This window comes from Pogoniulus pusillus, chromosome 17 (assembly GCF_015220805.1).
Source record: "Pogoniulus pusillus isolate bPogPus1 chromosome 17, bPogPus1.pri, whole genome shotgun sequence".
Classification (NCBI taxonomy): Eukaryota; Metazoa; Chordata; class Aves; order Piciformes; family Lybiidae; genus Pogoniulus; species Pogoniulus pusillus.
The window spans coordinates 15262527-15278138 of record NC_087280.1 but is presented as its reverse complement, the minus strand read 5'-3'; the positions used below and the strand labels follow the sequence as shown (position 1 = coordinate 15278138).

Here is a 15612-nt window from a genome sequence, read left to right as displayed (position 1 = left end):
GCTCAGCAAGAGCTAAAGGGTGGGGGACAACAGGATGGGGCCAGACTCTTGTCAGTGGTGCTTGGAGAGAGGACAAGGACCAATGGGCACAAAGTGGAACCCAGCAGGTTCCACCTGAAACCTCTTTGGTGTGAGGGTGCTGGAGCAAGCTGCTCAGAGAGATTGTAGACAAGAGGAAGCATCAAGTTGCCCCAGGGGAGGTTTAGTTTGGACATGAGGAACAATTCCTTGTCCTTGAGGGTTGTCAAGGCCTGCCACAGGCTGCCCAGGGCAGTGGTAGAGTCCCCAACCCCAACAGTTGTGAAGATGTGGTGCTGAGGGCCGTGGCCTGGCAGTGCTGGGGTAATGATTAGACTCAATGATCTCATAGGTCTTTTCCAGTTGAAATGATTCTGTGATTGTGTGCCCTGGGGTGGCTTCAGTGAATCAGTCACACACTTGTTGGCACCCCCACACTCTGTTTTGGGCAGCAGGACCCGGAAGCCACTTTGAAGTTAGTTCTGAAATAGCTGGGTGATTGTGGAAGTGTCACAACCAGCTGCTCCTTCATGGTTCAGCTGCAGTCCTCTTTGATTTGCCATGAAAAGCTACAGCAGGGCTGACTCAGCTGAAACCTTTAAAAGGCTCCAAACCATTGTGGTACCATCACTGAAGATCAAATCATGTGGATTGGAATCCATCTGAATCTGGAGAGCACAGACATTTGAGTGAACCAGAAGGAAAGTTCTACCAACTATCTGCTTCAAGGTGAGCTGAAGTAAGGGTGGGGAGACACTGGAACAAGCTGCCCACGTTGCTTATGGATGCCTCCTTCCTGGAGGTGTTCAGGGCTAGGGTGGACAAGCCTCTGGGCAACCTGGTCTAGTGGAAGGCATCCCTGCCTGAGGCAGGGGGGTTAGAACTGGATGATCTTTAAGGTCCCTTCCAGCACAATCTCTTCTAGGATTCTATGAACTATCAACTTCAGAGTGGCTTCTTCTCCAAAGAAGGAGGAATATCTGTGTGGAGCGTGAGCAGACCCAAGGCTCTGTAGACATAAAGTTGGATAATTTGTTGATTTCTAATGGAAATGATCAGAGAGTTGATAAACAGCAATTTAAGATCCAGGGAAACAAGGTATTTTGGGGAGGAAACCTTTCATTTTGCCATGTTTTTCTCAGTGCTCAGCAAGAGCTAAAAGCTGGGGGGCAAGAGGATGAGGCCAGACTCTTCTCAGTGGTGTACAGGGACAGGACAAGGGGCAACAAACTGGAACCCAGGAGGTTCCATCTGAAGATGAGGAGAAACTTCTTTGCTGTGAGGGTGCTGGAGCCCTGCAGTAGACTGCCCAGAGAGTGGAGTCTCCTTCTCTGGAGAGTTTCCAGACCCAGGTAGCCATTGTGGTGCTGGGCAACCTGCTGTGGGTGCCCCTGCTTGAGCAGAGGGGTTGGACTGGATGATTTCCAGAGGTCCCTCTGCTGCCTTCTCCATGTTCCTCACTGCTCCTCGCAGTTTGTGACACACATCTCAGGGACACTTGGATGATAAAGTCAGACAGGTAAGGTTGTGGGTGCTCCTGGCATCAGCTTTAAGCATAGCACCAGCCACAGACTGGACAAGTCTGTGCTGGAAACCTGAGCAGTGTCTGCAGTTCCCATGGAACAGGGGGAGGAATTTCACAGAATCACACAATTGTTTTGGTTGGAAAAATCCTCCTAAGGTCATCGAGTCCAACCACCAACCCAGCACCACCATGGTGATCAAACCATGTCCTCAGGTGCCATGGCCACACATTCCTTGAACACCTCCAGAGATGGGGACTCCACCACCTCCCTGGGCAGCCTGTTCCAATGGCTGAGCACTCTTGCAGGAAAGAAATTGTTCCTAATCTCCAACCTAAACCTCCCCTGGCACAATTTCAGGCTATTTCCTCTTGTTCTATCACCTGACACTAGAGAGAAGAGACCAACCCTCACCTGGCTCCAAACCTCCTCTCAGAGAGCTGTAGAGAGCCAGAAGGTCTCCCCTCAGCCTCTTTTTCTGCAGGCTGAACAACCCCAGGTCCCTCAGCTGCTTCCCACCAGCCCTGTTCTCCAGACCCTTCACCAGCTTTGTTGCCTTTCTGTGGACCTGCTCTAGCCCCTCAATGTCCTTCTTGGAGTGAGGGCCCCAAACTGACCCCAGGATTCAAGATGTGACCTCACCACTCCCCATACACTGGTGGCTGCAGCCTGGTTGTTCTCTTGCTGCAGGATCCTGCCAGTGTGGCTGGCCACAGCTGCTGCATGTTGTTGTTCTAATCTCCTGTCTGTGCAGCTCCCAACACCATTAAGCTCCCTAACCTTGGGACCATGTGCTGGCCAAATCCAATAAAGAGCTCCTGGTCACCTGCAGCTTCAATCCCTATTTACTGGCCTTCAGAAACACATGGGCAGGTGTCTCTTCCAGGCTGCAACCTTTATTCCCTGCTGAACAAACCCTGCTTGGACAGCACTAAACTGAGGAGGTTGCCATGGGAATGTCAGAAGCAGAATTCAGGTGGTGAAGCATCACTGCAGGCTGTGGGCAAGGCTAGGAGCAGGGAGATGTTTGTGCAGTAAGAGACAGAGCTTTGATTGCACACAGGAGCTGAGGCAGCTGTTCCCAGCTGGAAAACTCCCCTGCCCTACCTGCTGTCCTGTTCCTTAAGTTCTCTCAGTTTTGGACACAGATCAACTTGGTGAAGGACACTGAGGTGCTGGAGTGTGCCAAGAGAAGAGCAATGAAGCTGGTGAAGGGTCTGGAGAATGGGTCTGGTGAGGAGCAGCTGAGGGAACTGGGGCTGTTCATCCTGGAGAAAAGGAGGCTGAGGAGAGACCTCCTGCTTCTCTACAACTCCCTGACAGGAGGCTTGAGCCAGGTGGGGGTTGGTCTCTTCTCCCAGGGAACAAAAGACAGGACAAGAGAAAATGGCTTCAAATTGCACCAGTGGAGGTTTAGGTTGGACATGAAGAATAACTTCTTCATCAAAAGGGTTGTCAAGGCCTGTCCCAGGCTGCGGTGAAGTCCCCATCCCTGGAGGGGTTTCAAAGCCGTGGAGATGCTGTGCTAGGGGACATGTTTTGGTTGTGATCTGGCAGTGCTGGGTTAATGGCTGAAGTCCATAATCTGAAAGGTCACTTCCAGCACTAATGCTGCTGTGATCATTTGAGTTGCCTTGGGAGAAAAGGTGAAGAAAGGAGGAGTTACCTATCATCAGCACCAGTGTCATCTCCAGCACCTCCATGGTGGTGCTCTGTAGCACAACAGGACTCAGTAGCTCATTCATAGAATCACAGAATGGTTTGTGTTGGGAGAGACCTTAAAGATCATCTAGTTCCAACCCCACTGCCATGGGCAGGGGCACCTCCCATTAGACCAGGTTGCTCAGGACCTCACTCTTTGGTCCATGGAAGTCTGGGGCTGTGTGTGATGCAGCAGCCATGGATCATCACTGCTGGAGTCTTGGCTCATGCCAGGGCAGCTACAGGACCCAGTTCAAGGCCAGTGGCAAAAAATGGCTCACCTTGACCCAGTGAGCTGGGCAGAGAGCAGCCACCCTTTGCTGGGACTCTGGAGTGGTGATGCTGTAGCAGGAACGGGACAAAAGCAGAGTTTGAAGGCTGCAGGGGGCTGCCTGGAGGCTACTGCCCATGCTGTGTCCTCCTGCAGGTTCCTGCATCATGAGCACAGGTGAGGACGCCAGGTGGCTGCAGTGGGTGACCAAACAGTTTGAGAGCATCGCTGGAGAGGACAAAGAAATCAACTTGGAGGAGTTCAGAACTGCTCTCCAGGTGAAGGAGGTGAGTGCCTGTGGGTCTCTTCCTCCAGACACTGAGCCATGGTCTCTTCGTTCCTCCCTCCTGGTTTTGAGCCATTCCCATGGCTTCTAGCTTTTGCTGGTCCATTCCCAGTGCTGGTGGTGAAAGCTTTGTCTGGAGCACCAGGATTTGGCTGGTGGAGAGCAGCCCAGCACCATGTGAGAGCATTTCTTCTCCTCCTCCCCACAGTCCTTCTTTGCTGAGAGGTTCTTTGCCCTGTTCGACACGGACGGGAGCGGCACCATTAGCTTGGAGGAGCTGCTGAAAGCCCTGAGCCTGCTTGTGCATGGCACTGAGATGGACAAGCTGAGGTTCCTCTTCCAGGTGTATGATGTGGATGGTAAGAGGATGAAATATGGATTCATTTGTACTCTTTTGGACAAAGTGGGGATTTACAAGGCAGTATGGCTCTCCTGGAGCATCCACAGCTTGGAAACCCCTCTAGAAATGGGGACTCCACTACTGCCATGGGCAGCCTAGGTCAGGCCTTGACAACCCTTTCCATGAAGAAATTATTTCCCATGTCCAACCTAAACCTCCCCTCAGGCAACTTGAGGCTGTTTCCTCTTGTCTCATTTGTTCCTTGGGAGAAGAGACCAACCCCTTCCTGGCTCCAGCCTCCTTTCAAGCAGTTGTAGGGAGACAGAAAGTCTCCCCTGAGCCTACTCTTCTCCAGGCTGAACAACCCCAGAGTTTGGCTTCACATCCCCTCTCAGGTTAAGCCCAGCTGGGTACAGGGTGTGTGGGTCTTCACTGCTGGACCTTCATTAAAGGTCTCTCTGGCATAATGCTGCTGCCTTCATCTTGTGCTGTGAGCATCAAGACTTCCACTGAAAGGCAGCAGTTGGGCAGGCCACACATCACTATTTCACCCTTGGCTGTGGAGAGGAGCGAGGCTCCTTCAGCTGAAACTAGATGATCTTTAAGGTCCCTTCCAACTCAAGGCATTCTGTGGATCACTGCTGTGGCCTCCTCTGGCCCTGCTCCAGCAGGTCCATGTCTCTCCTGTGCTGAGAAGCACATTTGTGAGCTGTGTCCTGCTCTGGCCAGGGAGTTTCTCTCTGAGGACAGGAGGCAATGACTGTCTGGAGGGGAGGCAATTCCTGCATTAAAGGCAGAAGGTGAAGGTGGCACCAGGGGGTTGTGAGGGTGCTGTGGTGTATCAGGTCCCTGCCCTGAGCCTCTGTGGTCCCTGTGCAGGCAGCGGCTCCATCGACCCTGACGAGCTGCGCCTGGTGCTGCGGTGGTGCCTGCAGGAGAGTGCCATCACCCTGCCCGAGGAGCGCCTGGGGGACCTCACCCTGGCCCTCTTTGAGGCTGCTGACAAGGACCACAGCGGCTCCATCACGTTTGAGGAGCTCAAAGAGGAGCTGGAGGCTTGCCCAGAGGTCATGGAGAACCTGACCATCAGGTAGGTCCCTCTGGCAGCCTCACTGTGCTGTGGGTTCCCCTGTGAGCACCTTTCTGCTCCTGCGTGAAGGAACAGTGATGGCATTTATGGTCTCATTAAAGTTCTCTTGGGGTATCCAGACCACCAGGTGCTTGGCCAGCATGGGAGCAGCTTGAATGCTTCATGGTGCCAAGCTAGGCATAGGGACAGTGCTGAGATGGGTGCAGGGATGATGCCACACTGGGTTCAAGGCTTGGAGGCAGGGATAGTGCTGGGATGAGGCTGGGATAGTTCTGGGATGAGGCTGGGATGGGTGCAGGCCTCAGATACAGGAATGCTGCCATTGTGGGTGCAGAGCTTGGCTGCAGGGATGGTGCTGAGATGGGTGCAGTGATGAAGCCAAGCTGGGTGCAGGGATGGAGCTGGGATGGCTGCAGGTATGGGTGCAGGGATGATGCCAGCCTGTGGGCAGGGCTCAGATGCAAGGATGGGTACAGGGATGGTGCTGGGATGGGCATGGGGGTGACTCCAAACTGGGTGCAGGGCTCAGAGGCATGGGTGGATGCTGGGATGAGCACAAGGACGGTGCAGGGATGGGTGTGGGGGTGATGCCAGCCAAAGGGCAGGACCACCCCAGCTCCCCTTTCTGTGGAGAGAATCAATCTTGCCCTTGCTCCCAGTGCAGTGAGCTGGCTGAAGCCCCCACCAGCCGTGGAGAGGAGCCACCAGCCACGCTGCCTGACCCGGGCCTACTGGCATAACCACCGTGGCACATTGGTCTTCCTGGGGGGCTACACCAGCCTCAACCTCCTGCTCTTCTCCCTGGCTGCCCTGCACCACGCCAGTCGTGGTGGCTGGGTGATGGTGGCCCGGGGCTGTGGGCAGTGCCTGAACTTCAACTGCACCCTCCTAGCAGTGAGTGCTGGGTCCTGGGAGGGTGCTGAGCTCTTGAGGGCTATTGGGTGGTGGTGGCCTGGGCTATTTAGGGCTTTGGAGGACAGCACTGGAGCCTGTTGGCTTCTGCAGTTGTGGAATTGGGTTGTCTGCTCTAAGTAACAGCAGAAAAATCGGGTTGGGTGTGGTGAGCTCTCTGGGACATGGGTGCTCATGGTGCACTTGCAGATAGGGCCTTAACTTCTGCCTCTGAGTGCCCTCCAGGGTGACAGTGACATCCTGTATTAGTGAGGAGTTTGTTCTGGAGCCCCAGAGGACCAGCCTCTGTTAGAGCTCCTCGGCATCTCCAATTGCCCCTAACATCTCAAACTGTCCAGCATTTCTGATGGCCCTCCAGGATATGTTGATGCCCCCCCAGCATCTCCAGTTGCCCCTTGTCATCTCCATTAGCCCCTCTTCCTCTCCCGGAGGTGCTGATGCTGCGGAGGTGCCTGACCTGGCTGCGAGCCACCCCCGTGGCCAAGGTTGTGCCCCTGGACCAGCACGTTGTTTTCCACCAGCTCGTGGGGTACGTGGTGCTGGCACTGGCAGCTGTGCACACAGGTGCCCACCTTGCCAACTTCAGTAAGTAGCAGCTCCTGGGAGGGGATGTCTGTGCCCCAGAGGGATGGAGATGTCCCAGGGAGGAGGCCGTTCGTGTCCCAGGGGGATGCAGATGCTCCGCGGAGGGGATGCTCGCTCATGTCTCAGAGTGATGCAGATGTCCTGGGGGGAGGCAATTGCTCCAGAGAGGGGGAATACAAAGCCTGGAGTGGAGGTGCCCACAGCCAGGCGGGGTGTGAGGCCTCAGGCAGGGTGCGGGCAGCTGGAGGCTGTGCGGCACCACACAGCCTGTGCTCTGTCTGCTGTCCCCCTCTAGTGGCACCGCTGGGCAGCCAACAGCTCCTGCACCCCACGGTCAGGTGCCAAGGCTGCACAGCGCAGAAACGTTCAGTCTTTTGGGTTGGAAGGGACCGTAAGGATCACCCAGGCCCAAACCCCTGCCATGGGCAGGGACACCTCCCACTAGACCAGGTTGCTCAAAGCCAGGTCGAATGAGACCTTGAACAGCTCCAGGGAGGGGCATCCACAGCCTCCATGGGCAACAGCTCCAGGGAGGGGCATCCACAGCCTCCCTGGGCAACCTGTTCCCGTCTCACCACTCTCACCATGAAGAATTTCTTCCTAACATCCAGTTCTTGCTTTACCCACCTCAGTGCAAAATGCCCCCCTTGCAATGATGCCAGGCTCAAGAACGGGCTCTGGAGAGCAGAAATGTTTCATGAGGAGAAGCTTTTTTTGATGTGAGGGTGCTGGAGCCCAGGATCAGGCTGCCCCAGAGAGGCTGTGGAGTCTCCTTGTCTGGAGAGCTTCCAAACCCTCCTGGCTGCTGTGGTCCTGGGCAAGCTGCTGTGAGTGCCCTGCTTCAGCAGAGGGCTTGGCCTGGGTGATCTCCAGAGGTCCCTATGCTGGGATCCTGGGAAGTTTCCAAAAGTCCAAGCACTTGGGTGCTCCTTGGGTAAAAATAACAACTGGCAGCAGTTTGGGGAGCATGAAAGGAGTGTGGGTGCTGAGGGATGGGTGCTGTGTGTGCTCCGTGCCCCATCCTGACCCCTGCGTGTGCCCAGGCAGGCTGGCACGGCAGGAGGGGCACCATGCCCTCACCGAGTACCTCTTCTCAGCCCTGCCCGAGGTGGGGGGCCTGGGGGGCACGGCCTCGCAGACAGGACTGGCGCTGCAGGGGCTGCTGGCTGCCATGCTCGCCTTCTCCAGCCCCTGCGTCCGGCGCAGCGGCCACTTCGAGGTGGGTCCCATCACAGCCCCGTGCCACCTGGCAGACCCCAGTGGTGCCAAAGCTGCTCCCTCCTGGGGACTGAGGAGCCAGGATAAGGATCTGGTGGGTGGATACCCACTTGGATGCTGCCTGATGGGTGGAGGAGAGCTCATGAGCCTGTGGGGTACCCTCCAATACCTCCCTTGGTCACCCCAACCTCCTCAAATTTCATGTTCAGGCCTTTCTCTGCTTTGCTCCATGCTTGGGCACCCCACACTCCTCAGATCTGCAGTTCTGGGGGTTCAGTGCTTTGCTCCATCCTTGGGCACCCCACACTCCTCAGATCTGCAGTTCTGGGGGTTCTGTGCTTTGCTCCATCCTTGGGCACCCCACACTGCTCAGGTTTGATGTTTGAGGCTCTCTGTGCTTTGCTTTATCCTTGGGCACCCCACACTGCTCAGGTTTGATGTTTGAGGCTCTCTGTGCTTTGCTTTATCCTTGGGCACCCCACACTGCTCAGGTTTGATGTTTGAGGCTCTCTGTGCTTTGCTTTATCCTTGGGCACCCCACACCCCTCAGGTTTGATGTTTGAGGCTCTCTGTGCTTTGCTTTATCCTTGGGCACCCCACACCCCTCAGGTTTGATGTTTGAGGCTCTCTGTGCTTTGCCCCACCCTTGGGCACCTGCCAGTCTGCAGTTCTGGGGGTTCTGTGCTGCCCTTGCCTACTGGGATAGCCCAGCACAGCCTCACCGTGAGGCACCATTTGGCTCAACCACTTTCAGTTCATGCTCGACCCTCTCCTGTGCCCCCTGTTCTCTGCCCACAGGTCTTCTACTGGACCCACCTTTCCTACATCTCTGTCTGGACCCTCCTCACCCTCCATGGCCCCCATTTCTGGAAGTGGTTTGTGGTCCCTGGTTGCCTCTTTGTGCTGGAGAAGGTGCAGGGCTTGGCTTGGCGGCGTGCCGGGGGGCTGCGCATCGTGGAGGTCAACCTGCTCCCCTCCAAGGTCTGCACCCACAGGGGTCTCCATGCCTCTTGCCACCTGCTTCCTGCTGATCTTCTCTTCTCAGGTCGAGATGAAGGCGCTGTGATGCCCAGAAGCACCTGTGATGTTTGCAGGCTGTTTTGCAGCCTGGGGAAAAGCACCACGGTGGTTGTTGAACGTGGGGGGGAAGAGGAGGGATGGTGGGGCATGGAAGGGGGTGGTGGCCCCAGTGTGTTTGGGTGGTAGAGTGGTGCTCCTCAGCCATCTGCAGGAGGGACAGGCCACAAGGAATAGCTTATATGGAACAGGCTATAGAGTCACGGAAAGGTAGGGGCTGGAAGGGACCTCTGAAGATTCATAGAATCCCAGAATGGCTTGGGTTGGAAGGGCCCTTAAAGATCATCTAGTTCCAGCCCTCCTGCCAAAGGAGGAGGTTTGGGTGGCTTTGGACTGCCTTGAGGAATGTTTGCAGCAAGAGGTGAAGCTGATCCCTTTCTTTTCAAGCCTTTTCATTTAGACTTTCCCCCTGATTTTCAAGTTAAAAAAACCCAAAACAACCCAAATCAAAACTCCCAGAACTTACTTCTTTGGCTCAGAGTTCTTTCAAAACATGGTAATGTGAGACAATATCATAGTTTTAGAGTAGTCAGAACCCACAATGGGCAGATGGTGAAGCTGGGCAGTCAAGAGGAGAACAAACTCTCAGGCTGAAGCTGCAAGTCCACCTTGTGCTGGCTGCTGTTTAAAATAGGAGGCACAGACCTGACTGAAAGGAGATAACCCCACCAGATCCTGAGTGTTCCCAGCTTCTCTGGTCTCTTTTTCTTCCAGGTGACTCACCTTGTGATTGAGAGGCCACAGTCTTTCCACTACAAGCCTGGAGACTACATCTACCTGAACATCCCAGCCATTGCCACCTACGAGTGGCATCCCTTCACCATCAGCAGTGCTCCTGAGCAGCAAGGTGACCACTGACCCTTCACTGATTTTGCATCCTGTGGCTGTCTTGCATCGCTGGGGTGATGTTTTCCATCACACAAGTCCCATCAGGGCTCTCTGAGAGTCATACAGAGTCCATGCCCATGGAGCAGTGTGTGTGCAGGCCTGCACACTGAGTCAAATTCTGCACTCCCCAGTTCAAGGGAGACAGGGGAATACTGGAGAGATTCCAGTAAGGACTATGAATATGCTGAGGGGCCTGGAGCATCTCTGTGAGGAGGAAAGGCTGAGCAGCCTGAGAGGGGATCTGCTCAATGCTCAGCAAGGGCCAAAGGGTGGGGGGCAAAAGGATGGGGCCAAACTCTTCTCAATGATGCCCAATGATGGGGCAAGGTGCACAAACTGGGACCTAGGAGGTTCCATCTGAACAGGAGGAGAAACTTCTTTAGTGTGAGGGTGCTGGAGCCCTGCAGCAGGCTGCCCAGAGAGGCTGTGGAGTCTCCTTGTCTGGAGAGCCTCCAACCCTTCCCTGGCCATTGTGGTGCTGGGCAAGCTGCTGTGGGTAACCCTGTTTCAGCAGGGAGTTTGCTGCTGGGTCCCTGGCACTGGAGCTGTGTGGTGCTGGGGCTGTGGGTTGGTTCCTTAGGTAAGTCACTCACCCGCTGCTCTGCTCCATCCCACAGAGACCTTCTGGCTGCACATCAGGTCTCTGGGCCAGTGGACCAACAAGCTCTATGAATACTTCCAGGAGCCCAAATCTCCCATACCAGAGCCAAAACCACTCAGCAGGAGCCTGAGGAAGAAGAGACAACAGTGCTGGGTCCAGGTTGGTGCCGATGTGGCTCAGCTTTTGACTGACACAAGGGTTAGATCTTAAACTGCTGCTGGTTGGCAGCTGTTGTGATCTTGGCTTTGCCCCACAATGTGCCATCTCAAGGTGATGCCCTCATCTGGCACTTGTGGAGGTTTCTGCTGGATGGTTTGTTCCTGGCCAGCTCCCAAAAAAACAAAGATCATAGAAGCATAGAATGGTTTGGGTTGGAAGAGATCTTGAAGATCATCCAGTTCCAATCCCCCTGCCAAGGGCAGGGCCACCTCCCACTGGAGCAGGTTGCTCAAGGCCTCATCCAACCTGACCTTGAACACCTCCAGGGAGGGGCCTTCCATGACCTTCCTGGGCAACCTGTGCCAGTGTCCCACTACCATCTCTTCCTAATCTCCAGTCCCAGTCTCTCCTCTGCAAGCTTCCAGCCATTCCCTCTTGCCCTATCACAACAAGCCCAAGATGTGAGGACAGCTCTGGGCTGGATGCTCTCTCTGGCTGTCTGTCCCCAGGGTGAGCCCAGTTTTCAGCACCAAGCTGGGTGCTGGAGGTACTTTTTGTGGTGTACATCCCTTGCATGGTGCTTGTGCAGCTTGGGAGGGTTTCACATCTCACCAAGGCTGTGTGACCCTGAGGGATGGGGCATCAGGATCACTGCCTTGGATTTCCAGGAAGGTCTCTGCAGCAGAATCAGCTCTGAGAAGGGGTTAGTGGCCACTGGTGAGGATGGATCCATTCAGCTGAAGTCATACAAAACTACCTGCACTGCTGCCTCAAGAGAGGAGGACCCACCAATGGAGGGGGTGAGCACCATCACCCACCATGCTCAGCACCAGTGAGACTCCCTGGGGTGCAGGGGCAGAGGGAAGGGGGAGGGGATTGTCTCTGCTCTCCTCAACACAGAAGTGGTCAGAGAACCAACCTGGAGAAATGAGGGTTTGTCCCAAATGGGCCAAGGCTCTTTAAAAATCTCCTTTTAGAAGAAACTCCTCAGGTAGAGCTGGTGACAGTGACAGGATGCTGAGAGCCACCACTGAGAAGCTCTCAGTGTATTGACTATGTCTGGGCTGGAGGAGCAGTCCCTGCAGATAATGAATTTACATGAGCTGGTTTTAATGAGCTTCTCTCCTTGCCACCTTCACAGCTTCATCTGTCCTCTCATGAGCAGAGGTTCCCCACCTCTGTTCCTACCACCTGGGCCACCATGGAAACCTCTTACTCACCCCCCAGGTTGTGTTGGAATTTAGATAGTTTCCTTTCTAATCAATCCTGAAGCTGATTCTGATCCAGATTTCATCAGGAGACAGGTTCCTGGTGGGATGTCCCACCAAGCTCTGGGCTTGGCTCGAGCAGTGCCATGGTATGTGGCTGGAAGCGTGTGTGCAACCTGGACAGACCCCACTGGGAAAAGCCACCCAAACCCCACAGCTGAGGAATCAGCTGGTTTATGGGTTAGGGTCATGGAAGGGTTAGGGCCGGGCAGGAGATGGTCACAGCTCTCTTCACCTTGCAGGTCTCCACTGGGCTGGGCGAGACCCATCGGCTCTGCAGTGTCAAGGTGAGGAATGTCTTGGTCCTTCTGCAGCCCTGGTGAGCAGGGCTGTGCTTGGCATCCCCAGCAGGGACCCACTTGTGTTCCTGGCCACTGCATCTATGTGCCCCTCTGCACAGATAGTCCCACCTGGGGCTGATGCATGCCTGGCACCGCTGGAGAACTTTGTGCTGCTGCCCATCCCACCCTCCTCTTCCTTCCCTCCCACAAAACTCCCCTAAAAGCCCCCGAGTTCTGCCTGGAGACTCCCTGCTCGCTAGCTCTGCTCCTCTCCACAGCCAAAAAGCTGTTGATCCCACAGGCTGGATCTCTCCCTGAGTTCCTGTCCTCTCAGAGGTCTTTTCCAGCCTTAAGGATTGCTTCTCTGGCCCCTCCTAGTGCTACATCGACGGCCCCTACGGGACCCCGACGCGGAAGATCTTCGGCTCGGAGCACGCTGTGCTCATCGGCGCCGGCATCGGCATCACTCCCTTCGCCTCCATCCTGCAGAGCATCATGTACAGGTTGGTGCCAGGGCAGCAGCTCAGGCTCTGCTCACACAGCAGCAGACCCCCCCAGGATGAGCTTCCATGTGGCTCTGAGTGGCACAAGACATGAGGGTCTTTCAAGGTCTTTTCCAACCCAGCCCAGCCTGTGGTTCTGGGGATGCTGTGGTAAATCTGCCCTCTAACACTTCTGCCTGTGATGAGGCAGCACCCATTGTGGCTTCTCCTCACTGCTAGCCTTGGGAATCGTAAGACATGGCCACCAGAGCCACAGCTGGGGCTTCACTTGGTGTCAGGCTCCCCCTCTAGGGATTTCTGCTGCGGGAAGCACTCTGGCAAGAGGTTGGCCATGGGCATGCTGCAGAGCTGGTGAGGAACAGGTGCTGGTGGTGCCCCTGCAAAAGCCTGCTGGGCTCTGAGGGGTGTCTGCCCCTGCAGGTACCGCCGACGAAAGCAGAGCTGCCCCAGCTGCCACTACTCATGGTGTGGGGACCTGCAGGACGAGGAGATGGCACTCAGGAAGGTAGGAGCTGGTGGAGAGGGCTGTGGGACCAACTTAGCCCTGGGAATGGGGGCAGGAGGGCAGCAGCCTCTTGGGGATGGAAAGCCCATGAGCATCTTTTCAATTCTTTCCAGTGAGGGTGGTGGGACCCTGGAACAGGTTGCCCAGGGAGGCTGTGGATGTCCCCTCCCTGGAGGTGTTCAAGGCTGAACAAAGCCTCGAGTGACCTGGTGTAGTGGGAGGTGTCCCTGCCCACGGCAGGGGGGTTGGAACTAGAGGATCTTTAATATCCCTTCCAACCCAAACCATTCTGTGAATAGATGAATCCCTTCCTGGTCTGATGTGGTGGGTGTCTGGGTTTGGTCCCAGTGCTGCAGCAACGAAGCAGAAGCTTTTGTGTCCTCCCAGGTTGACTTCATCTGGATAAACAGGGACCAGAAGCATTTTGAGTGGTTTGTCAGCCTGCTAACAAAGCTGGAAATGGAGCAGGCTGAGCAGGAGGCAGGAGGTGAGCAGGAGGCAAGCAGGAGGCAAGCAGGAGGCAGGGGCCAGTCAGCCCTGGCCTGACCTAGAGGTGCTCATCCCTGTGCTTCACCCTCTGGAGACCCCAGCTCAACCTGGAGGGGGATGGATACCCCTGGTCTGCAGCTGGGTTTCCCTTGAATGCCCAGGGAGGTTTCTGGAGATGCACATGTACATGACATCAGCCCTCAGCAAGAATGACATGAAAGCCATCGGGCTGCAGATGGCTCTGGACCTCCTGGCCACCAAGGAGCAGAAGGACTCCATCACAGGACTTCGGACCAGGACCCAGCCTGGCCACCCTGACTGGGGCAAGGTGAGGGCTGGTCCTTTCCCACCACCCAAACCATGCTTTCCAAACCCCCTCTTCATGGAGAACACCACTGGAGAGTCCTCTCTACTTTGCCCTGGTCAGACCACGTCTGGAGTGTTGTGTCCAGTTCTGTGCTCCCCAGTTAAAGAGGGGCAGGAATATGCTGCAGAGTGTCCAATGGTGGATGTGAGGATGATGAAGGGGTTGGAACATCTGTCTGATGAGGAAAGGATGAAACACCTGAGGCTGTTCAGTCTGGAAAAGAGCAGCCTGGGAGGGGATCTTATTAATGTTTATCAATATCTGGAGGGTGGGGGGCAAGAAGGCAGCACCAGGCTCTTTGCAGTGGTGCTCTGAGATAGGAGAAGGGGCAATGGATACAAATTGGAACACAGGAAATTCCACCTCAACATGAGGAGAAACTTCTTTACTTTGAGGATGCCAAAGCCCTGGAGCAGGCTGCCCAGAGAGGTTGTGGAGTCTCCTTCTCTGGAGACTTTCCAGACACAGCTGGATGCTTTTCTGTTTGACCTGCCCGAGATGATCCTGCTTTGGCCAGGGGAGTTGGACTCAGTGATTTCCAGAGGTTACTTCCGACCCAAATGATTCAGTGATTCTATGATTTGGAGTGGGAAGATCCTCCAGGCTACCCAGGAGTTCAGAAAGGATGAGTTGTGCTGGGCAGCAGCTCACTGGAAGAGGAGTGGACTGTGCCACCACCATCTTCCTCTCTGGAGGTGTTCAAGGCCAGGTTGGATGGGGCTTTGAGTGACCTGGTCTAGGGGAGGGTGTTCCTGCCCATGGCAGAGGGATTGGAACTAGATAATCTTCAAGGTCCCTCCCAACCCATGAACCTATGAATCTCTTCTCCTTTCACTCCAGGTGTTTGGGAAGGTGGCAGAGGAGAAAAGAGGGAAGGTCCAGGTCTTCTTCTGCGGCCCACCAGCGCTTGCCAAAGTCATCAGGGCACAATGCGAGCGCTTTGGCTTCCCCTTCTTCAAGGAACACTTCTAGCCATGGCCTTAGCCTCCCTGCCTGCCCCACCAGCCCAGAGGCAGGGCAATGGGCACCAGCACCACCTGGGCTGCCTCCAGGCTGCTCCTCGGTCAGGGCTGGAGAGGGTGGGAAGCACCATGAGTGAGGGACAGGGAGGAGAATGGCTCAGCTGGGCCATGGGGCTTTGAGGGGCATGGGATGGGCTCCTGGAGCCACTTGGGGGATCCTGGAGCATCCTGCAGGGGTTTTGAGGGGCAAAGAACCGGTGTCCCAAAGCACTTGGGGATGGGGTGGGAGGGGAGGGGCGTTTGAAGCACCTTTTAAGGCTTTGAGGCAGAGGGTCAGGGTCCTGAATCATCTTGCAGGGCTTTGGGATGGAGGGGATGGGGTCTTGGCATCCCCTGACAGAGGTTTGGGATGAAGCTCCTTTGGGTCCAGCGGATGAGTGTCCTCCATCACCTTACAGGGCTTGGGATGGGAGGGGACAGAATCCTGGAGGCTATGGGGATGGAGGAAACGAGTGTCCGGGAGCACCTCGCAGAGCTTAAGGACAGAGCACTTTGGGATTGCGGAGGT

At 55.5% G+C, this 15612-nt stretch overlaps 1 protein-coding gene across 5 annotated transcripts; it reads left to right on the top strand.

Moving 5' to 3' along the window:
* Nucleotides 1–661: 661 nt before the first annotated feature.
* Nucleotides 662–15297, top strand: NOX5 (NADPH oxidase 5). Of its 5 annotated transcripts, none has more exons than XM_064157866.1 (16): nt 662–747; nt 3670–3800; nt 4008–4158; nt 5019–5229; nt 5889–6123; nt 6573–6726; nt 7770–7945; nt 9736–9868; nt 10527–10669; nt 11338–11469; nt 12180–12224; nt 12597–12721; nt 13142–13226; nt 13614–13713; nt 13877–14043; nt 14923–15297. In XM_064157866.1, exons 2-16 carry the CDS (start codon nt 3681–3683, stop codon nt 15052–15054), a joined length of 2109 nt encoding a protein of 702 aa, XP_064013936.1. In that variant the 5' UTR covers nt 662–747; nt 3670–3680; the 3' UTR covers nt 15055–15297. The 5 variants fall into 5 exon arrangements, with proteins under 5 accessions (XP_064013936.1, XP_064013939.1, XP_064013937.1 ...); XM_064157869.1 differs by lacking the exon at nt 662–747 and adding an exon at nt 8743–8925 and having other exon boundaries at nt 3606–3800; XM_064157867.1 differs by lacking the exon at nt 662–747 and having other exon boundaries at nt 3606–3800; nt 7824–7945.
* The last annotated feature ends 315 nt before the right edge of the window (nt 15298–15612 follow it).

Excerpts from the sequence above, each read along its gene's own strand:
- NOX5 (XM_064157869.1), top strand. The coding sequence starts at position 3,651 with ATGCTGTGTCCTCCTGCAGGTTCCTGCATCATGAGCACAGGTGAGGAC. Across the intron at positions 8,926-9,735 it reads TCAACCTGCTCCCCTCCAAG|GTGACTCACCTTGTGATTGA; the intron begins GTCTGCACCCAC and ends TTTTTCTTCCAG. Across the intron at positions 10,670-11,337 it reads GACAACAGTGCTGGGTCCAG|GAAGGTCTCTGCAGCAGAAT; the intron begins GTTGGTGCCGAT and ends TTGGATTTCCAG.